Source organism: Martes martes (genome assembly GCF_963455335.1).
Source record: "Martes martes genome assembly, chromosome: 3".
Lineage (NCBI taxonomy): Eukaryota > Metazoa > Chordata > Mammalia > Carnivora > Mustelidae > Martes > Martes martes.
Genome location: NC_137890.1, coordinates 64,719,605 through 64,746,594, shown reverse-complemented (window position 1 = coordinate 64,746,594; position 26,990 = coordinate 64,719,605). Strand labels below are relative to the sequence as shown.

General features: G+C 43.0%; 1 protein-coding gene across 1 annotated transcript in view; it reads left to right on the top strand.

The window, feature by feature from the left end:
- Nucleotides 1-5,630: 5,630 nt before the first annotated feature.
- Nucleotides 5,631-26,990, top strand: part of FREM2 (FRAS1 related extracellular matrix 2) — a gene marked incomplete at both ends in the record, with an annotated part of 150,466 nt that continues 129,106 nt past the window's right edge. The window contains 2 exons of the mRNA XM_080799201.1: nt 5,631-10,812; nt 15,607-15,696. Coding sequence (XP_080655327.1) covers nt 5,631-10,812; nt 15,607-15,696 — 5,272 coding nt within the window. The remainder of the gene's footprint in view (nt 10,813-15,606; nt 15,697-26,990) is intronic.

Here is a 26,990-nt window from a genome sequence, read left to right as displayed (position 1 = left end):
GTGAAAAATGGCCTATTTGGGGGTGTAAAAGGAAAAGCAGCCTATAGTAGACTACTTGGATTCTAGTTCATTTAATTTATTTTATCTACTTTATTTAATTCTGATTTTTAAAAAAGATTTTATTTATTCATTGGAGAGAGAGAAAGAGTGTGCATGGGTACAAGTTGGGGGAGAGGCAGAGAGAGAAGCAGACTCTGGGCTGATCCAGAAGCCAGAGGAGGGGCTTCATCCCAGGACCCAAAGATCACGACCTGAGCCCAAGGCAAATGCTTAACCATCTGAGCCACCCAGGCACCCCTAATTCTGGTTTTATCAATAACTGTATGAGCCTGAAAAGAAATCACTGATCCCTGCTATGTCTGTTTTACTCAAACATAAAATGGTAACATTGTTACTTAACGCACTATGATTGGCTCCATGGAACATGAACTTCTTTCTTCTAGATAAGAAATTCCCACAGTAGGAATCTTAGTGGGAAGGGAAGCCACTAATACCCATGCCAAAAAGGCCAGACACACACTCCCCCCATCCCTTGGCAGCTACGGTGCAGGCCCACAATTCAAACTTAGGTAAGCCAGTCCTGCCTGGACCTCTGGTTCTACGGTGCCAGAGAGAGAAAAATCACTGGGCATTGGCTGCAGTGACATCTGAGCCCAGGAGCAGGGCTGTTGACTGGCCTTAGGGCTGTTGACTCACATCTAGTGCTGGCCAGAGTGGGAGTGTCACCTGCAGGCTCCAGAGTCCAGCAGTGGCTCTGTGCTGTACCCACTGACCATCACCAAGCAAAAGGTTTGGTTTTTGGTTCATGCTCACTTTTCTGAGCCCTATGTTGCTGCCTTTCCAGAAATGATGGCAGCAATCCACTATTTTTTTTATTTCCTTTTTGCTTAATTCAGCCAGTCCGTTTCTGTTGCTTACTACTAAGAAAACTGAGTAACATACCTGGTCACCTTGCAAAGCTGTTGTGAAATCTGGCTGAGTTATTTCAAGTGAAATTGCTTGGGGAATAAGAAATTGTGATCTAATTTCATGCAGTGAATATTTATTTATTAAGATCTTTAAGAAGGTAAAGGATAAGTGCAGGCAGGCTGCGGGCTCAGGGTGCTTTCAAAAGAGTGAAGGGCATAAGAACTCAGATGACTATAGCCCAACATACAGTCAGAGGGGATCCTATAAGAGAGATAGAAGCAAAGGCATGTGGCAAAAAGGGGAGGATGTGGTATAGAGAGTCAAAAGACACATAGCTCATACTAAGATGTGTAGATGAACAAAATTTCCATGGGGGAGTAAGTATTGGACATCATCCTTAAAGGCTAAATTACTAGGTAGGGCAATGAATACTGACTTTGCAGTCAGCTGGTTATTTCTCTGCCTTTCTAGCTCCACTCTGGGGTCTTTTTTTTTTTTTTTAAGATTTTATTTATTTATTTGACAGACAGAGATCACAAGTAGGCAGAGAGGCAGACAGAGAGAGAAGGGGGTAAGCAGGCTCCCCGCTTAGCAGAGAGCCCAATGCGGGACTCCATCCCCGGACCCTGAGGTCATGACCAGAGCCAAAGGCAGAGGCTTAACCGACTGAGCCACCCGTCCACGCCGGGGTCTTAAACTCCTTGGTTCTGTTTCCTCGACTATGAAATGAGAAAGTTCCAGCAAGCGGTCTGCAAGGTCAGTATGGCTCTTCATTTCTGACTGAGTCCCATAAGCTGTTTCGGAGAGTACTGCAGGTGGAAAGAGCGAGGTAAACTAAAAAGTAACGTGAGGAAGCCAAATGGCAGGTGATCCATAAATTTGGTCTCATGGCACCAACATCAAAACCAAAGAGGAACCAAAAGGGAATTTGTCCGAGAAGACTGTCCCCCTTGGTTTACAGTTACGAAGACTGTAGTAGCAAAAGGGAGAGAATTGCTACAAGTCACATAGCGGATGTCAGAGTCAAGGCAGGGGCCCAGGTCTTGGTCAATCAGCCCAGGGCTGTTTCCCCTTCCAGCGTTGTTCTGCAATCAGTCAAGTTTGGTGTTTACGGGCAAGCAATGGTTTTGAAGCCATCAAAGAATAAAATTCTATTGAGCACTGTTTAAGACAACCGGCATAAAGCTTTAATCATTCATCTGTGAGTACTCTACAGGTGTCCAACTTCTCTATGGTGGTCTTACAGGCCAGGAGAGTGATATAAGAAAAGTGAAATAAACTTTGGAATGACAATGTTACACTCAAAATTTAACCAGATGTAAATTTAAGCAGAGTCCCAGACCTGCCTTCAGTTTACATCTGAATATCTCGCCTATATCTTGAATTCATCACATAACTTTCTTTATTTTAGGAAATAAGTTCTCTGGTGCTTAACCCTAGGTCAGGGGTCATTTAAGTTTTAACAATGAACAATTTCAGCTTTAAGTTGATTTGAGGACACATCGCTTCTTGGCCTTTTGGCTAAGATCAAGTGAAGTTGATTTGAGGACACATTTTAGTGTGTTTTCACAGGCTAAGCAACTTTAAGAATTTATTTTAAAAGATATTTTGCCCAGAAGATGCACGGTGTTTACAAGGATAACAGAAGGAGCACTGAATAATTAAGCTCAGATTTAAAAATATTACATGTTTTCCAATTTATTTAATTCCTTATGATATTAAGACTATTGGCCATAAAATAATATTTCCTTGCCACTGAAGTATAGAAATCTTTTAACACTGAGGTATTTATCCTAAAGAGTAATTATCATCATCAATAATACTTGCTTGGAGATAAGAATTTAATATTTCACTATTTTATCGATAACTATGAATGCAAAATACATTTAACCAAATAACAGTATGTGTTACCTTCTATGTGATTACCTTCTATTTGATAACAAATAACGAAAGCACTTACCCCACCTCCAAAAAAAATAATAATTCATAAGAATCATTCCATCACTTCAAGGCAGGCTAAATTAAAGAGTAAAAAAAAGAAAAGAAAAGATTATAGCTTATTGATTTCCTTAGGCTACTTAAAAATAACTGTGGACCTCTATTCTTCTTACCTTGAAACAAAATATTGAACTCTGCCCTTCAGGCATACTACCATACTTCAAATGCTGATCTTATCATCCGCTTGCAAGTCAAACAGAGTTGGACTTTAAAAGGAAGAAAGGAAAAGCCTGGAGCCACTGGGAGGCATCAAGGGTCAGGCGGTTGGTCTGGTTCTGGTCAGAGAGGACCCAGGGTCACAATGCCTGAATAAAAATCACTCAGCTCCCGCCGGACAGTTTTCAAAGTACGTAATAACCAGAATTTGAAATATAATATATAAAGAACTATATTCTGAAACCGATGTTCTATTTCATTTGGCATCTTTACATTTGTTCTATTTGTGAACGGGAAAGAGTAAAATTTCCCCTTGTCACTGAATTTGAATTCTGTTTGCAACAGTGAATCACTATAAGAAGCTATAAAATAATAATGCAAAGTGATCGGAAATCAGTGGACTTGGATGGGGGTTTTCTCAAACGTTTAAAATTTCAGCGGCATCCCATTTAGGTTCTTGGATGCTCATCATTTTGTACTAAATTGTGAAATGTATTCATCAATCATAAGTGGGAGTTAAAAGCTCCCCCAAAGTGCAAAGCATTAAGAATTAGTTCAATTAATAGTCAATTAAACGTCATTTGTTTGCTGGCATGAATGGCTCCTTTAAATTAATCTCTCTCTCTGGCTTCTTTCTGAAAGATTTCAGGATTTCCCATCTCTAACTGGCAGGGACAGACATGGCCCAGGGGTCTTCCTGGAGCAGAATCTGACACTTCCCAGAAATATCCTGGATACACGCTGGGCTGTGACCTGGGAGGTAGCTGTGAGTGTACCAGGCACGGATCAAAATTCTGGACTGAGGACCCTCAGGGGAATGACCTGAAAGGGTTAATAAGGCAACTACTTCTTTCTGAAATGCACCCACATGTGCGTTTAAGATCTTCAATTTTGACTGAAACTTAAAATGTCACAGCAGTTTCTTACACTCTTTTCTTTCCCAAATCTAAACTATCCTTAAACAGGAAAAGGACAGGATGACCATGATTCCAATTCTGTATTCCAACTAATAACCCGATTTGTGTTACTGAACAGAAAAGAACATTCTCCAAAACAAAACATTTTGAGCAGAATAGGTAAACAAGACTGCTCAAGAAACAAATCTGGAAATGGCTGAGTTTTAACTGTGAGGGTCCCCCTTCCCCCCACTCCCCCCCCCCGCCTTCGAAGAGGCGGGCGCTGTTAGAAAGCTTGCAGGAGAATTCTAACACTTCTGAAACCGGACAGACACAAGGGGGCAGGAAGAGCTCAAACTCTGACTTAAAAACCCGCTCACTGAAATGGGAGCTAACCTATTTTCGTTCGCCCTCCGGATATTTATCAATTCTCTTGGCATGCAAAGAAATGGGATGCTGACAAGTAGGTTTAGTTTGTACTCGGACTAATTACTGCGAAGAGAACAGGAACGTTTCTAACGACAGCTCCCCGGACGGCGGCGTCTTTGGGAGAGCCTGGGGCTACATTCCCTAGAACTTATTTTTTGGTGCTAGTCTCGCGATTCCGATCGGACTGACTGCATTTCTCACGCATTCCAAATATTCCTCCCCCCTTGGGCCCCCCTTTTCCCCTTTTACTCTGAACTTTGGTTGCAAAGGAGGGGCTTGTTTAAAACTCACCAATCCAAGGACTGTGCACCACCCCCCCCCCCCCGTAATTTACAAGGAGACTGCAGTGGCCCGGGGTGTGTGTGTGTGTGTGTCCGTCCGGGGTGAGTGTGTGTGTGTGTGTGTGTGTGTGTGTGTGTGTGTGTGTGCGTGTGCGCGCGCAACCTGCCCTAGCATTGGCTTGTCATTCTAGCTGTCCTTCTTTTGCAAATATGCCCCAGCCTTTCTTCCCAAACTGCTCTGGGTTTCGATTCAAACACAAGCGACATTGCGAATAACTTTCTTCTCGGGTTTGCAAATCCCGGTGAGCAATAACCACACTCCCCCGCGCGAGACGGCAACGAATTGGAGGGGATGGGAGCAAAAGTGGGTAATCCTGGATCCCAGGCAGCTGAAGAACAGATTCAAGCCCAGCCGCGTGTCCCGCCTCCTCTGCTGGAACCCCAGCCCTGGCATCCCAAAGCGAAACGTGAGCACAGGTGGGCACCTCGAGACAGCCAGTACCCCTCGCTTGCAGGACAACTTGCAGAGCCTTGAATATCCTCCTCTCCGCCAGGTTTCCCCGCCTCCGCCCCTAGGAACTGATTGACAGATATCACTACCCAACCCTCAACTCGGGGCCTCCTCCCGGGACCAACGATTGGCCTCCTGGGAGGACTGGAGTAAGGGGGTGCTAGGGGAGGGTTTTCCCTCAGAGCTCTAGGTCCCGGGACCTGGGAAGCAGGAGTGGAGGGACTCAGTTCTCGCAGCCAGTGTGCGGCGGGTGGCGGAGCGGGACGCCCGGGGGGCTTCAGCCTCCGCTGCAGCGCCAGCCCCGCCCGTCCCTCGCAACTTTCCATCCTGGCCCAGCCGCGGCTACAGAGTACAGAGCTCCTGGCACTTTCCGGAGGGGTTTCTTGCTCCCTGCCGGGGGACTGACTGCGCTCTCTCAGGCTGACCTGTCCGAGCTCTAACAACCGGACCATGCACGCGGCCAGGACTCCCGGGATCGCCGCCGGCGCTGGCGGTCTGGCCAACCCCACCAGTTTTCAGCAGATACCTACGCTGCTGTCCCTCCTCGTGTTGCTGCTGCTGCTTCTCCTGTCACCGGTAAGCTGCGTCCCGGCACAGCCCGCTTCCCCTGAGCGAGCGTTGCTGTCCCCGGATCTCGCGGGGGCTGCAGGGGTCCCCGCCGAGGAGGCCATAGTGCTGGCGAACCGTGGGCTCCGGGTGCCCTTCGGCCGCGAGGTCTGGCTGGATCCGCTGCACGACCTGGTGCTGCAGGTGCAGCCGGGGGACCGCTGTTCGGTGACCGTGCTAGACAACGACGCGCTGGCCCAGAGGCCTGGCCGCCTGAGTCCCAAGCGCTTCCCGTGCGACTTCGGCCCGGGAGAGGTACGCTACTCGCACCTGGGCGCGCGCAGCCCATCGCGGGATCGCATTCGGCTGCAGCTGCGCTACGACACGCCGGGAGGGGCAGCAGTGCTACCGTTGGTGCTGGAGGTGGAGGTGGTCTTCACCCAGCTAGAGGTTGTGACTCGGAACTTGCCCCTCGTCGTGGAGGAGCTACTGGGGACCAGTAATGCCCTGGACGCGCGGAGCCTGGAGTTTGCCTACCAGCCCGAGACCGAGGAATGTCGCGTGGGCATCCTGTCCGGCCTGAGCGCGCTGCCTCGCTACGGGGAGCTCCTTCACTACCCGCAAGTTCCAGGTGGAGCCAAAGAGGGGGGCGCCCAGGATCCTCTCCTGATGGACTGCAAAGCTTTCCAGGAACTAGGCGTGCGCTACCGCCACACGGCCCCCAGTCGGTCCCCAAACAGGGACTGGGTGCCCATGGTGGTGGAGCTGCGGTCTCGTGGTTCGCCTGTGGGCAGGCCTGCTCTGAAACGTGAGCACTTCCAGGTGCTGGTGAGAATCCGAGGAGGGGCCGAGAACACCGCCCCCAAGCCCAGTTTTGTGGCCATGATGATGATGGAGGTGGATCAGTTTGTACTCACCGCCCTGACCCCAGACATGCTGGCTGCGGAGGATGCTGAGTCTCCCCCTGACCTGTTGATCTTCAACCTCACCTCTCCCTTCCAGCCTGGCCAGGGCTACCTAGTTAGTACTGATGATCGCAGCCTGCCCCTCTCGTCTTTCACTCAAAAGGACCTGCAGCTCTTGAAGATTGCCTACCAGCCCCCCTCTGAAGACTCTGACCAGGAGCGGCTCTTTGAACTGGAATTGGAGGTAGTGGACCCGGAAGGAGCTGCCTCAGACCCTTTTGCTTTTATGGTAGTGGTGAAGCCCATGAACACACTGGCTCCCGTAGTCACCCGGAACACCGGTCTCATTCTCTATGAGGGCCAGTCCCGGCCCCTTACAGGCCCTGCCGGCAGTGGGCCACAAAACTTGGTCATCAGCGATGAGGATGACCTGGAGGCAGTGCAGCTGGAGGTGGTGGCTGGGCTCCGGCATGGTTACCTTGTCCTTTTGGGTGCCACCCACGGCAGCTCCGCCCCTAAGACCTTTACGGTGGCTGAGCTGGCGGCTGGCCAGGTGGTCTACCATCACGATGACAAAGATGGCTCACTGAGTGACAACCTTGTCCTTCGAATGGTGGATGGAGGACGCCGGCACCAGGTGCAGTTCCTGTTCCCTATCACCTTAGTGCCTGTGGATGACCAGCCACCAGTCCTCAATGCTAACACAGGGCTAACACTGGCAGAAGGTGAGACAGTGCCCATCCTGCCCCTTGCTCTAAGTGCAACTGACATTGACTCAGACGACTCTCTGCTGCTTTTTGTGCTGGAGTCGCCCTCCTCAACTGCAGGGCATCTGCTTCTCCGCCAAACGCATCCTCCCCATGAGGAGGAGGAGGAGCTGAGCAGGGGCCCTTGGAGGAGGCAGGGAGCATTCTATGAGCAAACAGTGACAGAGTGGCGGCAGCGGGACATAAGCGAGGGACGGCTGTTCTACAGGCATTTGGGGCCCCACAGTCCTGGGTCCGTGATGGACCAGTTCACATTTCGGGTCCAGGATAACCATGATCCTCCTAATCGGTCTGGACCACACAGATTTGTGATACGCATTCATCCTGTGGATCGCCTCCCTCCAGAGCTGGGCAGCGGCTGTCCCCTTCGGATGGTGGTGCAGGAATCCCAGCTCACCCCTCTGAGGAAGAAGTGGCTGCGCTACACTGACCTGGACACAGATGACCGAGACCTGCGTTACACAGTGACCCAGCCTCCCATGGACACAGACAAAAACCACTCGCCCGCCCCACTGGGCACCTTGGTCCTGACCGACAACCCCTCAGTCGTGGTGACCCATTTTACCCAAGCCCAGATCAACCACCATAAAATTGCTTACAGACCTCCAGAGCAAGAACTGGGAGTGGCTGCCCGAGTGGCCCAGTTCCAATTCCAGGTGGAGGATCAAGCTGGGAATGTGGCTCCGGGCACCTTCACGCTTTACTTGCAGCCAGTGGACAACCAGCCACCTGAGATCCTCAACACGGGTTTCACCATTCAGGAGAAGGGCCACCACGTCCTGAGTGAGACCGAGTTGCGTGTGAATGATGTAGATACTGACGTTGCCCACATCTCTTTCACTCTCACGCAGGCGCCCAAACATGGCCACATGAGAGTGTCTGGACAGATACTGCATGTCGGGGAGGTCTTCCACTTGGAAGACATAAAACAGGGTCGGATTTCCTATGCCCATAACGGCGATGAGTCTCTCACTGATAGCTGCTCCTTGGAGGTCAGTGACAGACACCACGTGGTGCCCATCACTCTCAGAGTGAATGTCCGGCCCGCGGATGATGAGGGGCCCATGCTGAGCCTTCCTGCTGGCACTCTGGGGTCTTACCTAGATGTTCTTGAAAATGGAGCTACTGAAATTACTGCCGCTGTTATCAAGGGGACTGATGAGGACACTGATGATGTGATGTTGACTTTTGTCTTGGAAGATCCACCCTTATATGGGGAAATCCTGGTCAACGGAGTTCCAGCAGAGCAGTTTACCCAAAAGGACATCCTGGAAGGCTCTGTCATCTATGCCCACACTAGCGGTGAGATAGGCCTGTTGCCCAGAGGGGACTCTTTTAACCTGAGTCTGTCAGATGTGTCTCAAGAATGGGTAATAGGTAGCAATACTATCCAAGGAGTTACCGTGTGGGTGACCATCCTCCCTGTTGATAACCAGGCTCCAGAAATTTCTGTAGGTGAACAGTTTATAGTCGTGGAAGGTGATAAAAGTGTTATAACCTCAACACATATAAGTGCTCAAGATATTGACTCACTAACCGATGACCTCTTGTGCACTATAGTTATTCAGCCTACCTCCGGTTATGTTGAAAACATTTCTCCAGCCCCAGGCTCTGAGAAATCAAGAGCAGGAATTGCCATAAGTGCCTTTACCCTGAAAGACCTCAGGCAGAGTCATATTAACTATGTACAGAGTGTCCATAAAGGGGTCGAACCCGTGGAAGACCGATTTATATTTCGTTGTTCTGATGGCATTAACTTTTCAGAGAGACATTTTTTCCCCATTGTCATCATTCCCACCAATGATGAACAGCCAGAAATATTTCTGAGAGAATTTATGGTGATGGAGGGCATGAGTCTGGTGATTGATACGCCCATCCTCAATGCCGCTGATGCTGACATGCCCCCAGATGATCTAACTTTCACTATTACCCGATTTCCTACTCGAGGTCACATCATGAACCAGCTGATAAATGGCACAGTTTTGGTTGAAAGCTTCACCTTGGATCAGATCATAGAGAGTTCAAGCATTATTTATGAGCATGATGACTCCGAGACTCAGGAAGACAGTTTTGTGATTAGACTAACAGATGGTAAGCACTCAGTGGAAAGGATGGTCCTCATTATAGTTATCCCAGTTGATGATGAGACCCCCAGAATGATGATCAATAATGGACTAGAAATAGAAATTGGGGAAACCAAAATTATCAACAACAAAATATTAATGGCAACAGATTTGGACTCTGAAGACAAATCTTTGGTTTATATTATTCGTTATGGGCCAGGACATGGCTTATTGCAGAGACGAAAACCTACAGGTGCCTTTGAAAATATCACACTGGGCATGAATTTTACCCAGGACGAAGTGGACAGAAACTTAATTCAGTATGTCCATTTTGGACAAGAGGGCATTCGGGACCTAATTAAATTTGATGTGACTGATGGAATAAATGCCCTCATAGATCGCTACTTTTATGTTTCCATTGGGAGCATTGACATTGTCTTCCCAGATGTGATAAGCAAGGGAGTATCCTTGAAAGAAGGTGGCAAAGTCACCCTCACAACAGACCTACTAAGCACCAGTGACTTGAACAGTCCCGATGAAAACTTAGTTTTTACCATCACCAGGGCTCCCATGAGAGGTCACTTAGAGTGCACAGATCAACTTGGAACATCCATCACATCTTTCACTCAGCTCCAGCTGGCTGGCAACAAAATCTACTACATCCACACAGCTGACGACGAAGTCAAGATGGACAGTTTTGAGTTTCAGGTCACCGACGGACGTAACCCTGTCTTCCGGACATTCCGTATCTCCATTAGTGATGTGGATAACAAAAAACCGGTGGTCACCATCCATAACCTGGTTGTCAGTGAAGGTGAAAACAAGCTGATCACTCCCTTTGAACTCACTGTCGAAGACAGAGATACTCCTGACAAACTCCTGAAGTTCATTGTCACCCAGGTGCCTGTTCATGGTCAACTCCTGTTCAACAATACCAGGCTCACCATGGTTTTTACCAAGCAAGACTTGAATGAAAACTTAATCAGCTACAGACATGATGGCACTGAGTCGAATGAAGACAGCTTCTCCTTCACGGTGACTGATGGTTCCCATACAGAGTTCTATGTTTTCCCTGATACAACATTTGAAACAAGGAGACCCCAAGTGATGAAAATCCAGGTCTTAGCTGTTGACGATAGTGTCCCCCAAATTGCCGTGAACAAAGGGGCCTCCACACTTCGCACTCTGCCTACTGGTCACTTGGGGTTCATGATCACAAACAAAATATTGAAAGCGGAGGACAGAGACAGCCTACATTTTTCTCTCAGGTTTATTGTGACAGAGGCCCCTCGACATGGCTATCTCCTCAACCTGGACAGAGGCAACCACAGTGTGACTCAGTTTACACAAGGTATGGTACTCTTTTATTTCCTTATACCCAATGGAAAATTCAGGTCTTATTTTCTGAGGGTACGGCTATTCCTGAAAATGTTGTAAATAGGGGATCAAATTTGAGTCCAAGGGAAGAAAAGGAAAGGGAAATAGAGAGATTGGAGGGGAATGCGGGGACTTACTTTTCTGGGAGAATAGCTCTCTTCTTGCTGTATTCCCACTGCAGTGCCCTGCATTAGAAGGAATATCAGTGTCTTTTGACAGCAACAAGGTATGCTGCCAAGGCTGGAGCCAGACTTGGGGGGAATTAAAACTGAAGCAAGCCCTCAGGTCTGCTCTCTTTGCCACCCCCATCGTCTGAGTGGCCTGTCGGGTGCACTGCAGGTCGCTCATGAAGCATTTGGGCACCCGAGCGAAGGTTGTGCTTTCTGAATTCTTTGTATTCTTACCGTTATTTTCACCTTCAATTCAAATAGAGCCTTCAAGGCTATATTATTTCAATTGTGAGAGCATTGTTCTAATCCTGTTGCAGTTCTTAGAAACTTTGTAACTGAAAAAAAATGTATACTACTTCTTAGATTTAGAATTCTTCTCTAATATTTTATGACTTAGGCAAACACCAAAGACATGAGAAGTGTAGAGTTATAACAATTAAATATACAAGGTATGGTTCCATCTCTCTCTCTCTCTCTCTCACACACACACACACACACACACACACACACACGTGTGCACACGCGCACATGCGCACGTAGAGCATCCTTAATGATGTCCGAGACAATATGTCTATCACCAGAATGTACCTTCATTTTATTAAGAACCTGAAGATAACATTAACAAGTTGAATAGCAGGACGGAAGGAGGAAATTATTTTCTTGTTTCAGATCTCCTCTCGCTTCCTCTTTCAAACACAGAAACAGACACCTGTGGCCTCCAACACCTGCATTCTTGAAGCTAAAGCGTTTTTCTAACCTACATTTTCTTTGTGTGTGGAACACAGTCTGAGACAGGAAAGGCAGGTGACCTCTGTAGAGTCACTCACTGACAGAAGGGGGAAGCCCATTCAGTGTGCCAGCTTGAGAGGCAAGGCTCTGTTCTCCAGGACGTGTGACCTTCACTACAGAGGGCTACGGGTGGCTTTCATGAAAATCTCACCATGTCAGGATGGAAACTAGATCTCTCCTGTGTCGGCTCTGTGAGTGCAGATGGAGTTTACCCTCGGGGCATCCCAGTGGGGGTGTTCTTTTCCCCGCAACAGTGTTGGGCTCTAACAAATGCTTTAATAAATGGATGTCGCGAAGTTTAGTGTTAAAGTGAACTGCTTCTCTGTTTTAGATGCTGGCAAATAGCCCTGAACTCCAACCTCCTGATTGTTGGCCGAAAGCCTGAATATATTGTAGGACCTGCAGGGACAGGAAAACCTCAGAGTGCCAAGTGTCATGCCAGACCAGCAGGAAACTTTTGTGTGAAGGCTTTCTGAGGACAGAGATGCCATGCAATCTTAGACTGGTTTGTTTGCATGGAAAGTGAAGAGGATGAAAGGAATATATTACAGGATAGAAAATGTGATTTCAAATCGCTCCTCTGACCTGAAACAAGTAATCTGACTTTAAGGATTAAAAAAAAAAAAGGAATTTGTGGATGAAGACAGGCAGATGATTTAACTTAAAGCCTATGGAGCAGATCTGACAGCTGATAATGTTGGAATATTATATCTTAAATATCAAACCCTAAATTATACTATTTCAGAGGGAGGCTCTTGCATGTGCGCACGTTCTCTCTCTCTCTCTCTCTCTCTCACCGATATGGACTTACCATGATTAGTCTTTATGGTCATTTGTAAATATGGAGTAGCAGTTTATTATAAAAAGTGAAGATACATTTTTAAGGTTATAAGAGAAATGAGCACATTCCAATAAGAACCCAAACGCTGCTTAGGAAAACTGTTGGTAGTTCATCACAGAGCACTCATCTGAGCAAGTGGAGGCTACAGTTTGGTTCAGGGTGGTTGTTTCTGGAGGCAAGATGGCTGAGGGAAAATGGAGAAGTTCCACTGTCAAGCCACTGTGCTGTTGTCTTGAAGAGAAATGAACGCGGGAGCTTGAGTAAGGACAACACTAGCTTTGATCTGTTTTTGTTTTTCTGTTATCGTGAAGGGATGAGCTGAGCTGTATTTTGATGGATTTTCAGTGCGCTGAGTTAAGTCAAGTTAGCCATATATGGGCAAAGAAGTTTGTTCCCAAACCGATTCTCTAAATGGTGCCTAGGAAAAGAAAATTCATTCATTCCTAAACCTCATCCAATTTTATTATTAGAAGACTTAACAAGGTAGAATTAGACAAATTAGAGAAATTATTTCAAAGATGTGTCTTTGGCAGGGTGCCCCTGCTGTCTTCATCCCGGGCTTAAATCACTTGTCTCAAGGACCTCGACTGTTTTCTCTACAATAAGTACGTAATGATGTCTTATGAGAGATACATTACAGATTACTTTAAGAAATTTCCCCCAAAGAGTTTGAACCAGGGTGTGGTTGCCAGGAATGTCAGTGAACTTAGAATTAAAACGAAAACCCCAAATAATGGAATGCTTATATACATGAACTGAAATAAATCGGATGTGTGATCAGTGATTAGAAGAAAATCCAGGTAATTGTTAGATGTTTACTGAAAGGAGATGACCTTTTTTGCTACTAGGTTTTGATCTTCCTAATACTGCTGTGCCTTAAGAAGTGAGTGTTTATATATAATGTGTGATGTTTTTGATAGCTTTAGAGTTTCCTATAGAATAACAGTGGTATGATCAAAGTCTTAACTTATTTGAGATTTTTTTAGAAGTCGCTTTTTTGAACCATGAATTACTAACTGAGTTATAAAGAAAATGAAAAGGGTTTTGGTTTGTTCCAACTAATCAATATTACATGCCCTAACTTGGGCAGAAAATTTGACACCTGCATGTACTAATTGCATTCATGTTCACTTTAAAAAAAAAAAAAGCTTTTAAGAAATCACTTTTGAAGTGGTGATTTGTTTCAGCAAAACTGTCTCCTAAATACCATAGCTTTTGCAAGAAAACAACGATGCAGAGTTTGGGTGCACTAATGAATTTTTCCTTTTCTTGTGGTAGAGCTTTTAGATTTTCTTACACAGTTAAAGAGGGAATGGGGAAGTTTGGAAAAAGGTCTTCCTCACATGACCAGAAGACTGTCATTAGGCTAAAGATGTGCCCTTAGAGTACAGTTTTCCTGATGAATTAAAAGGTTGTAAGGGGTCAGAGTTGTAGGAGTAGACAGGTAAAGAGCCTGCAAGGGCTTTGCTCCTTACCTCTGTCGAAACATCACACACACGGAAGTAGCGGTAGGAGCATGATCTACCAGACCTCTGGACTCTTTCGTTTTAAGAAATGTTTGAGCTGTTACTGAATATTAGATCCCGGGCAAAGGACTATGGGAGGTTAAGATGAAAAAAAGAATCCCAGAAGTTTTCCGCCTTCTAGGAAAGGTAGCCATGCAGAAAGATACAAATGACACTAGGCAGAAATTTGGAGCAGAGTTAGGAATAAAATGCTAAGGGGGAAGAATATGTCTTGAATTTGCTTCATCTGTTAGTACCCCTTTTACAAGAAGTTACCATTAACTATTAAATCAGATTTTCAAATGTCGGATTGTAAACAAGCCACCTCTCAGAACTGTATGAGGCAAGGGAGTGTGTACATTTCCCATCTGTCAGATGGGGTCACAGAAATTCATGGAGTCATTTGTTGATCCCAGTACCTTACATCACTTGAGCTTATTATTTCATAAATTCATTTTCTTATATATGATGCTTGCAGACTTCATAGCACGAACTTAGTAGAGAGAACTCTTAGAAGATGGAAAAACTGTAGAGCCCACTCGAGACACACAAATGTTACATACCACTGGGGAAACTACTCTTAGCTGTGAACTTGATTTTATGTAGCCTTGGAAATAACTACTTACTGCCTGGCCCAGGTCAATAATGTTATGTTGCTGAGCTTCACAGAAGATGATGGTTCTTGGTTTATTATGTTGTTTGTGTTTCATCATTTACGAAAGGAATTAGTAAAATGCGTGAATAAATTTTTGAAGTCGTATGTCAGTCGATCACTGAAAACAAACTGTGCTGGTAAATTTGAGAGCTAGGACAGAAAGCAAAAGAAAGAGGGTTCCTGAGGCAGAATAGCTTTTCACTATGAATAAAGGTTTCAGGTTTTGTTAGATGTTTTCTGTCCTAATTCTTTTCTGGGGTCATGACAGTTATTTCAATCTTTGGGATGTAAAATGTCCTTGATTTTTTTTTTTTTCCCCGAACTCTGGAGAGCTTAAAAACAGCCTGTTGTGTATCGCAAGAGGTAAGAAACGTTAGCCAGAGGAGGGCAGGGAAGTTCTTTCCTCTGAGAGCCAACCCTCTAGGGAGGAAAAGAGTGTGATTTTGGTAGTGTCAGGAAATCTTTCATGCCTCAGACTATCTCCCTTTCCACCTGTCATGAAGTCTGACATTCCGTATTTAGACAGTCACTTCTTTGGTGCATGAACATGCAAATAACATTGGGAGGGACAACACCTTCCTATTATTATAACCTAACTCTTGCACTCTATCTGGGTAAGGGATCAGATTTCCATGGGACAGCTGAAATCAAGGGGCTTAGAGAGAGGAGAAATCAGATAGCACTGCTTCCCTTGGAATTAGGAAACCTAAACGTGATTACAGAGAAGAGCCAGTCGGATTTACCATAAGTAATGAGTCACCAATCTCACCTTAGTAATGAATCATCTTGTTCTTGGGTTATTTTCTAGCTGACATTGATGACATGAAAATCTGCTACGTTTTAAAAGACGGGGCCAACGCCACAAGTGATATGTTCCATTTTACAGTTGAAGATGGTGGTAAGTATTCACTCTCCTGTTAGTATAAACCAGGAGAATGACTTTTATTGGTTGTTCTTTGATGACTTCACTACAAAGAATCTATATCAAGTATCCTTTTCTGTTCACCTGAATTAATACTGAGTGAATTTTTTATTTGCCACTAGATAATCTTATATTCTTAATCTGACACAGTACTACTCTGCAATGAGTATAGATAGATGTTCCGGTTATATTATTTTTGTCTTGGGATTTGCAAAGCACTAAAAGAAAGACCTATGTAAATAGGATCCCCGTGTCCAGTTGCTCAGAATATGTTCTACATGATGCTGCCTGCTTGAGGTGGCAAGAGGATGTTGGAATCTGCCCAGCTCCACTCTCAAGCCATGTGCCTACCCGCATGTGTCTGCCCCGAGGGGGTGCCTTTTGCTGATTTGTACTTGGGTGCTGTATGGACTGGTGCTGTATGGACTAATGCTGTTGGATAATTGCATTTATCAGGAAATCAGTGCTAAGTAAATGTGTTTTTTATCTTATCAATCTCAGTATGTCTAATGATTTTCTTAGTTTGGAGGATTTTGTGGCACAGTCTAGCTAAAATTTTCCTCCGTGGGGGCACCTGTGTGGCTCCGTCGGTTAAGTGTCTGCCTTCGGCTCAGGTCATGATCCCAGCATCCTGGGATCGAGTCCCAAATCAGGTTCCTTGTTCAGTGGGGAGCCTGCTTCTCCCCTGCCTGCAGCTCCCCCTGCTTATGCACTCTCTCTCTCTCTCTCTGTCAAATAAATAAACACAATCTTAAAAAAATAATAATGGAGTGCCTGGGTGGCTCAGTGGGTTAAAGCCTCTGCCTTTGGCTCAGGTCATGATCCCAGGGTCCTGGGATCGAGCCCCGCATTGGGCTCTCTGCTCAGCAGGGAGTCTGCTTCCCCCTCTCTCTGCCTGACTCTCTGCCTACTTGTGATCTCTTCTCTGTCAAATAAATAAATAAAAATCTTAAAAAATAATAATAATAAAATAAAATTTTCCTCAGTGAAGTCTGAATACTGCAGAGAATAGCCTATGACCTGTGTTCTGAGTCTCCCGAACAATGTCATTGTCACTGTCCCCCAAGGCCTTGATTGCTGTTCACCCTCTGTTTGGCTCTCTTCCTAATGCAGTATGCCGAGAGAAAAACGGGCCACTTCTAGAGTCATCATAAAGATGTCTCTGTTCTCTCAGGAGAAGCAAAAGAGTCTCAGAAGTACATATGTTGTATGAACAGGACACAGGAAGTGGGAGGGGGATATGGGGGTAAGAGATGAAGGAAGGAGAAAATAAATGATTCGGATCCAGTCATCTGTTTTCTTATGATGCTTTTTTTAAAAAGTACACTATTATGTCATCTATCTCAAAAAGATGACATGCTTCCCTTCCCTGTTTTGTGAAGCATTAAATAGCACTTGTTTAAAATATCACTGGACATAATGTGATCACAGCTCTAAAAAATGGCATCTGCTGGGTGCGTGCCAGAGAGGCAAAAAATGATGTTAATTTAGGTTCAGCTATTTGATTTTCCCTAGAGGCCAGATGTTTAGTAAATTTGATGCCTTTATTTTTATAGTAACCAAATCATAGTTTTATATATCCATACATATTTTATGTATGGATGAAAGGAATCTTAGTATGAAACCAGTTTCTAAGAAGGAAGCCGATTTATAAAAGAAAAACGTGCTTACCGAATCTTGATGCTCAAATGGGAAAGTCTTCTGTCAGTAAACTTTAGAGGAGAACTCTAAAATAATTCAAATCTGTGTAGTAGGTCAAAATTTTTTTAAGATTTTATTTATTTATTTGACAGACAGAGATCACAAGTAGGCAGAGAGGCTGGCAGAGAGGGAGAGGGGGAAGCAGGCTCCCCATTGAGCAGAGAACCCGATGCGGGGCTTGATCCCAGGACCCTGGGATCATGACCTGAGCTGAAGGCAGAGGCTTAACCCAGTGAGCTACCCAGGCGCCCCAGTAGATCAAAATTTATAGACTAAATTATTGGTTCAAGGTACCAGGTTTGTCACTTAGAATACTGCAAATATCTCAGTGTCTTTGAGAAGACACGTATATGATATGTTCTGACGCTTCTGAAAGATATGTATGTCTTCGGAATCATGGAAGGTGCTTGAATCCTATGAACAAACATTATTCATGTTTTTTAGTTGGAGGGATGCAAGTGTCAGAAAAGCCAGGTGACCTCTCTGAATGTATCATCTGTCCAGGAGGTAACAGATCTCTGTCAAAGGTTACTTATTCTTCCCATGTAGGTGATGACAGACTTCTTGGACCAGTGGATTTGGTTACCATGTTTGTTATCATCTCTTTTATACAAAGATAGTAAGCATATCCATAAACCATCTCCATGAAATACATGAAATGCTTCCAGTATTTCACATCTAGGAAACCGGTTACAGCACCATGGCCTAAAATTAAGAACTGTCTATTCCAGTTCTCTTTCCAATCCATAAAATTCACCTTCTCCAAGTCCTCAAGAGTGCTTTTAGAGGGACACCTGACACCTGGGTGGCTTAGTTGATTAAGCATCTGCCTTCGGCTCAGGTCATGATCCCAGGGTCCTGGGATTGAACCCCACATTGGGCTCCCTGCTCAGCAAAGAACCTGCAGCTCCCTCTACCTGTGTGGTCTCTCTCTCTCTCTCTCTCTGTCAAATGGATAGCTGAAATCTTTAAAAAAAAAAAAAAAAAAAAAAAGCATGCTTTTAGGACAGTGACTAAGGAAATTACTGGAGCAAGCATAATCCTTGAACAACCAAAAAAACTACATAATAACTTTTACTTTCAGGAGTCAAGAAGAGATTTAGGAAAGTGGAGAGCTGAAAGCCTTTGTTTCAGATTTAATTATATTATCATGAGAAACTAGCTAGCCACAGAAATCTTGTTACGATGTAGTGATGGACGAGGACCACCCATCACTAAAGGGATGGTGCTTAGGACAGAGTTACCCCTTTTTAGCTCGGGGCTGTTATCAAATGGCAGGACTGAAGAGTACTTTATTTGAAGAATTGGTAATGTCAGGATTTCACCTCAGGGAGTGCTACTGTGTTTGGATTTAATAAATGTTGGTTGATACAGCACATGTACACACACGGAGATAGATTCTTATATTTTAGGATTCTTTCCATTAGGCCTTAAACCTTACATAAGATTTATGATTACTTACGCAGTTTTGCCTTCATGGCATTGCTATCAACTTAGTAAAACAAACAAAAATATTACTGCTCCTTTTTGGCAGATGAGGAAACTGAATCACAGAAACAGGTAATTGTCCTTCCTCAAGTTTTGTAACCAGGCAACCAGAGGCGAGTTGGAATCCCAGGATTCTTTCTGCAAGCAATGGCTTTCATACTTACACAGGATAGGCAAAGTGGGGTGTTAACTTCTTGTTTCCTGGGTTCTCCTGACCAAGGTTTTAAGAATATTTAATGGTAAGAATGCCTGTTTGTCCGTAGGCAAAAGTTATGTCTCTTATATAGCGTGAATTTTTATTTTAGAGGTCTTTAAAGTCCACCATGTACTCAAATTTATAGTATTCTTGTCTAATATCATATTGTAATTCATTTAAAAAAATATATGTGGAAAGATATTCAGTCTTTCTAAAGTTTGAATAAACACAAATCAACCTTACAGTACCATTTTTTGTTTTATCAGTGAAATTACAAAGAAACTTTAAAAAAAACGCACTTAATATGTGAGTGTTGATGAAACAGGTACACTTCCGTAATGTGCATGAAGTTACAGAAAAAAGGCTTTGGAAAAATCTGTGAATAAGTAGTTGGAGTCCTGCAGGATGTAATAATCCATTTAAGACATGACTCAACGGAAGCAAAAACTTACAGCCATGTTCATGTCACCATGTACTTAAACAGCAACCTGGATATTATTCCCAATGCCCAATAAACATAGAAAAAGCTTTTTAATAAACATCTTAAACATGCTTAAACATGTTAAAATGTTACACAATTCTTAAAATTTTAAATTATAGTCTGTCATAGTATAATTCTTAAAATGAACATTTAGTAATGAAATATAGTTTTTGGATATTGGTAAAGAACATGAAAATAGTATATCAAAAGGCCATCCATCGAGGTACTCTGGGGCCAGTGATCTACTATATAGTTAAATTATAAGTTACAATTTACAGGGTCAAATTCTGAAGTTGGGAAATGTGCTGTCATTATCCTTGGCTTCAGCTAAGGAACCATGTAGCAATGACCTGTGGATTCAGCAAAACCATCTTCCATTTCTTTGAGTTTCACCCTTTCTATCTTCCTGAGGGGAACTCAATACAAAAATACTACAGACCTGGAAAAGACATCCCTTTTGACCTCTAGTGCTCCAGAATTTTAGCAGAAGACAAAAGCATGTGTTCTTTTATCCTGCTCCTAATCGAACATATTCTCTAATTTCATCTCAGCCTTTAATACTCTGTAATTTTCTTATAAAGTATTCTAACATGAAAGTGCTTCTGTCCCTTTTTAAGCTTCTTTCAAAGGAACTTTTCTGCCTCTTTCTTGTGATGCAAAAGCTGGTCTCACACCACTGTTCTGGTGTGTCCTGCCCTCAACCCTGATGAACTTCATCACTCCTAAAACACCTGGCTCAAGTGACATTTCCTCTCCAGAGTTGCTCCCAACATCATGATGGCAAAGTTATCAACGCCGTTTCTTTGTGCATCTGTCCCTACCTTTATCAACAAAAATGTTCTATTCTGGTTATTTGCTAATGTGAAGACCTCTATCAGTAGAGAAGGAACTCCTTCAAATCAAAAAGGTCTCATTAATTTTTGTACCATCGGGCCTCCCTGGGGTTGTAAACAGGGTAAATATTTAACAAATATGGAAATGAATGAATAGATAAGGGAAAGGGTGCTTGCTTTTATGTAAGGATCAATTACATCGTATTCTAAGAAAAACTCCTCAACAATTGCCAGTGGACCTTGGCATTCCTTTAGCACATTCTCTTATCCTAGCATTAACTTAAATCCCTGTGGCCCGAGAAAGATTTTTAGTAAAGCTTTCACATTTTTAAACACGTGAAACCAACTGCTGTGGAAATTCCTTTGAAACTTTCAGTGAAGTAGACGGAAGACCAAAGGGATTCTCAGATTCCCAGTAACCACCAGTTCGGAGCTCACATCATTCTTAGAGAATTCTTTTCAGGAAAAAAAAAAAAAAAGTTTTCAGTGTATTATATCAACAATTGTACATCTTTTAAATTTAATGGGTAAAAGATAATTTTCTGTTAAACAGTATAATTTTAAAGTCAGCACCACTACCTTAAGTATTTTTAGTTACCCCAATTTTGTGCCTCATGTGATAAGAGATGTAATGCCAGGTAGAGAAGTAGAATGCTCTTCTTAGCAGAAAGTACCCTCAGTCCCCATTAAAATGTCCTTCTATAAATTTTTATTAGTTTCTTGTTTATGTGTTTAAGTTTCAAGTGCCCAGCGTCAGATCCAAGACGTTTTTTGGATGGACATCAGAAAGAATTAGGAGATGTGATCATCCATCTGGCTTGATACCCTGAGTAGGACGAGCCCTCCTTTTTTCTCCATTGTGAAAATTGTTTGGTGCTTCCCCATTTGAACTCCCACGTGACTTGGGCATGCGGTCGGAGAGAGTGATGTCTTCTGGTTTGGCGTTAAAACTGAGGCTTCAGACATGATATCTGTGTTGGCCATTGTAACGTGTCTGGCCCAAAGCCAGACATTTGTTGCCTCTGTCTTTGATTATGTCTTTTGGTGCCCGGTTTTTTCATTCGCCAAGATCCTTAATTTATATGCTATTGAAAGATATAAATAGCATCTTGACATAATTGGAGAAGCTGCCCAGTCAGTTCTTTATATGAAATGTCAGTTAAGGACAAGGCTTTCAGATTTTTATTCCTTATTTGATGACTGACTACTCAGACACAAGGAGATGGGAAGCTCTTCGTTCTATTAGAAGGAGCACAGATTTTTGCTTGAAAGTGACCAGTAACTCAGGGTTTAAGGCAAAGTCATTATTGACAATTACCTGGAATTGAGAGCAAGGGCTGGAAACATAGAAATAAGTGCATTAAGTTGGAAAACGAGGTTTGAGGACAAGCATTAAAAGATTATACAGACATATTCAGCTTAGAGGAAAAAAGCAAGCATTCTTGGCAATAAAATTAATTGCTAGTGACATGAGAACCAAAGGAAAGATACCAGGGCCTTGGGGAGTTATATTAAGATGGTGAAGTAATGTCAGGCACTGAGACAAATATTTCTAATCTGCGAGAGAGCATAAGATCTACTAGAATACAGGTCCTGGGAAGGGCTGTTGGCTACTGTGGCTGAACATTTGTAAGCCTTTCTCTTTTCAACCGGCAGTTTAGAATGGTTCAAATCATCCGGGTCTTTCTGTAGCAGAGCCCTGCCTTTAGCAGCATGACTGTAAGGTACCTGTTCTGTGTCCATGAGAGAAAATACATACCTTTTTTTTTTTTTTAATCTTTTTCTATAAGCACATACCTTTGTTTATTGAAGGAGAAAGAATCTCTTGATCAATCCTTCATTATTACACTCATGTTTGATGATACATTTGTGTTCTTTTTTTTTTCTTTTTTCTTTTTTTAATTACTTTTCAGTGTTCCAGAATTCATTGTTTATGCACCACACCCAGCGCTCCATGCAATACGTGCCCTCCTTAATACCCACCACCAGGCTCACCCAACTTCCCACCCCCGACCTCTTCAAAACCCTCAGATTGTTTTTTAGAGTCCATAGTCGCTCATGGTTCATCTCCCCCTCCAGTTTCCCTCAACTCCCTTCTCCTCTCCATCTCCACATGTCCTCCGTGTTATTCCTTATGCTCCACAAATAAGTGAAACCATATGATTATTGACTCTGCTTGACTTATTTCACTCAGCGAGAAAATATATACCTTTTAAATAGAAAAGTTAATATTACCAGTTACTATTCGTTAGGTTCATTCCAAAATTATATTTCCTATGAATATACTATTTTTATTGGCTTTAATTTAGAGGAAATTTTTCTTAAATGGTTAAATCTTCTCATAAATATGAATCCTTACTAGTCGTGTTTCTAGAGGCTTAGCAGTCTTCTATTTTTACTCTCAAAACCAAAGATTGTCACCTTTTAAAACTAAGCAGAACTTTCTTAGGTGATTAAAACACCATAATCTGGAATCAAATATTTATGTGATGTGTATATTACATAACTCAGTAATATTCCCATTCTTTCTGTTTGAGTGTGCTCTGGGTGGCTGGGCGAAATAGAAAGTGGTGTTCAATGCTCTGGTATGTAGTTGTAATTGGTATGATTCTGTATTTGCTAGAACCTATGCCAGTCCAAAGAGAATCAGAATGTAATGTAGGAGAAGGGTCAGAGTTTCTCTGGCAAAACTTACTTGCTATAAAGTGGTTCTCTATTTATTTCTTCTGGAAATTATTCAACAAGCATTTTTGGAGCACCCACTGTATTTCAGATATCTACTGGATTCTGGGTGATTCTGGGTGATGACAGTGATGACCACAACAGTTGTGATCTTTGACCTGAGGTTCCGATAGACTCAGATGGTAAAATAGACAAATAAAACACTTACACAGTGTTTAAGGTATTACGGAGGTTATCATTAAATCTGAGATAGAGATGCAGCTGTCAGGGATGGCTTCTAAAGGGTGATATTTGAGCTTGGACTTAGGATAACATGAAGCCACCACGGGAAGAAGGGATGGAGAAATGTTCCAAGCTGGGGAGGAAGCACGTGCAAAGGCACTGAGAGCTCTGTGTGTTCAGGTGACCGGAAGAGTGTCCGCCTGCCTGGAACTCAGTTAACAAAGCAGAGTGCCACACGAGGTGATGCTGGAGAGATAGACTGGGGCCCGATGGTGTAGAACATTATAACCCAGCCCAGGGATTTAGATTTTGTTCTGAGGCAAAGGGAACTCCCCCCCCTCCCACCCCCAATTAGTATTAAAGCAAAGGAGTGACATGGTCTAATTTACATTTTGAGAGGCTGACTCTTACAGCCTTAGAGGATTCAGGGGAAGAGACAAGGAAGAAACACAGAGACCAGTATGAGACTGGTGCAGTAAGACAGATGTGAGATAGAAAGAAGAGGACAGGCTTGATATAATTTTGGATCTCAATCTGTAGGACTTAATGACAGATTGGATTATGAGGGAAAGTGGGAACGTAAGCCTGATTCTGGGTTTCTTGGCCAGAGGAGAGTGGTGGTGCTGAAAAAGACTTGGTAGGGAGAGGGGCATAGAAAAGGTTTCAGAGAGGAAATAAAGAGGCCATTTTGAACATACTAATTATGAGATGCCTTACTTTGAAATGTGTATACAGGAAGGCCAGCCTCTTGACCCTGCTTATCTTCTTGTCCATCGGAGGAGTTAGGAGCACAGCCTTTGGAATTAGAACTGGAACAAATATTGCTTCTGCCTTTTGCAGAAAAAGGCAATGTGAACCTAAGCTCACTAAGGGAGTCTTTCTTAACCTCGGTGTCATTTGCCAAGTGGGCCAATGGTAGTCCTCTAGGTAATGAGGTTCTTTTTGAAGGTTAAGTAAGATAATTCACGAAAATGGGATCATTAACCCAGCACACTTCCTGCCTCCGAGTAATGACTGTGCAGGTAGCTAAGGGGCTTTCGAGGTTACCTCTCATTTTTCTTCTTCTTCCCATTTTTCTTTCATATCTTGCTTATTTCCCCTCTCCCATTTCCCCTTCTCTCCTCTTCTTTCTTCTTCCCCTCTCTTGTCTTTCCCACAGCAGCTGTTTGGAAAGTTTGACTGCCTATTTGTTTTTGGTAGAAAGATGGGATAAGACAGGGATGCAAGTGGAGAAATGGGGACTGCTTCTGCAGTGCTGAGTTTAAAGGCTAACAATGCTTCCAAAGTCATTTTGCCATTAGCAAGGAGCTAAACAAAAATTTTCATTAAGTTAATAATAAAGAGTTTGCCCTGTGGTCAAATAATGGAAATATAAAGTACTCTCTCTCTCTCTCTCAAGCTCAGTTTATATGTTTTATTTCTTTTTATTAACTAGAAGTTTAAATTTTATAGACTTGAAGGTTAAATATAGTAACTAGCTTTGGTTAAAAAAAAAATACAGTACTCCGAAACATCCGGGTTTAACAAATGTGAGGCTCAAATGATAGTTTCGACTGCAAATCTAATACACTGAGCCATAACCGCTGAAAACACTGATGAATAAAATAAGTGTTAAAGCCATGTGGCTTTCTATAATTATCCAGTGAGGTCAAAGGGGCAAATGTCATACCTAATCTTGATTGCAAATAAGGAAAAAATGAAATTTAGTGAGGTTTAACTTCGTGAAAAAGTAGCGAGAAAGTGAGGCACACACACAAATAAATACAAGTCTTTGTTCTTGGTTCACAAGTGTAAATTGATATCTGAATGTACATTTCCTAAGAGCAAAAATGTTTGGGTAAATGAGAAAAAAATAATTTTCTTTAATATTCTGTTCTGGAACAATTGGTATAAACTTAATGAAATTATCAATTTATGAATCTGGTTCTGCTCCCAAGAATCAAAAGTCAGTTGCCAAGAAGCTGTGTATAGGTAATTTTTCACTGAAGGAATAAATGCCATGTTAAGGAAACAATGTAGCTTCAGATGTTTACATTTAGAATTCTTACAGTGCTGGTATAGTAGAAGTTTCCAAAATGAGTTATTCAGTCCTAGCTAGGAACTGTTTAACGTAATATTTACTTTTTGCAAAAAGTATCAATATTGTTGGTACGAAGAAATCAAGAGAAAAAGATGAAGAGAAAGTGATTATAGAGCTATGTTTGGTTTTCAATTTAGCACTATTTTTTAATTCTTCATGTTAATTTTGAACTAAGCTGGGAGCGTTTGATGAAGGAAATAGTGTTTGATGAATGAAGCCAAGACACAATTCTCTTTTCTTTTTGTTTGGAGAGAGCTCTGACTACCTCCTTCCAAGCTGAGAAAGCAGAAGTACCGGCTCTTTTTTTTTTTTTTTTCCCTGCTGGTTAGCTCGATTCAGAAAGGTTTAATTATTTCATCTTGGTAATGCCCCCACCAGCTACGTTTAACTCCACTTCTATGACTGTTAGAGGCATGAGTTGAGAACACAGAAAACAGTGTTCTCAAGCTTAGCTCAAGAGAGCCACTTCAGAAATTGAAAATAAAGTGGTAAAACTGGTCAGTAGACTTCAGAAATGCAGGAGACAAAAAAGAACCATTCTGTGTTCCCATAATTCTCCTCTTACTTGATTTTATGTAGAAATAGCCCCAAGTAAAGGGCACTGCATCCTTGCTATAAAAATTAAGCAAGGTGGCATACATCTAACCATTTCAGAAATTGTTTTTAACAATCAAGAAACAATTACCTTTGCGATCTAAACCTCAAGAGTCATTGTTTCACCATGCATGTCCATCCGGTTACTAAATCCGGCTAATTTTACCGGCTTCCTGAATTCCTGTTGAATCAGATTCCTTCATTAACTTCATTTCTGTTGATCCTGTAAGAACCACATCGAGGTTTATCTTAAATGACTGAATAGATTTAAAATGCTTAAAAATAAGGACCAGCAGGGAGTAAGTGCCCTATTAGCCATTTCCCCCACGTAATGTAATATGCTATCTGTGAGAACTGGGGATTCTTAGGTTTGCTTTTCATTGATGTATCCTCAATGCCTGGCACACATAGATGCTCTTAAGAACTATTTATCAAGTGAATGAATAAATTTTTCCTAATGTGATTTTCCTAATGAATTTCTTTTTTTTTTTAAGATTTTATTTATTTATTTGATGGAGAGAGATCACAAGTAGGCAGAGAGAGAGGGAGAAGCAGACTCTGAGCTGAGCAGGGAACCTGACGTGGGGCCCGATCCCAGAACCCTGATATCATGACCTGGGTCTAAGGCAGAGTCTTAACCCACTGAGCCACCCAGGTGCCCCATCCTAATGAATTTCTTTATCTCTTGTGACTTTCTCCTCTCATCGATATACCATTTCCATAGTTACCCAAAAATACAAATGTGATTTTTAAATTTCCTTTTAAAAACAAAAACAAAAAACAAACTTCTGTCTTCCCCTCTGCTGCCACAGTTGACTTTCTGGCATCCAAATCTGATCCCATATTTATTTTCCAGCTCGCAAATGGTGTCTGGTTAAGCACTGGAAAAAATTCAGGCACTTTTTGATGTACACACTGGCCGTGACTCATCTTCCAGTTGTGCCTCCTGCTCGGGATCCACACACATGCCATGCGAGTTCATGGGCCCTGCCT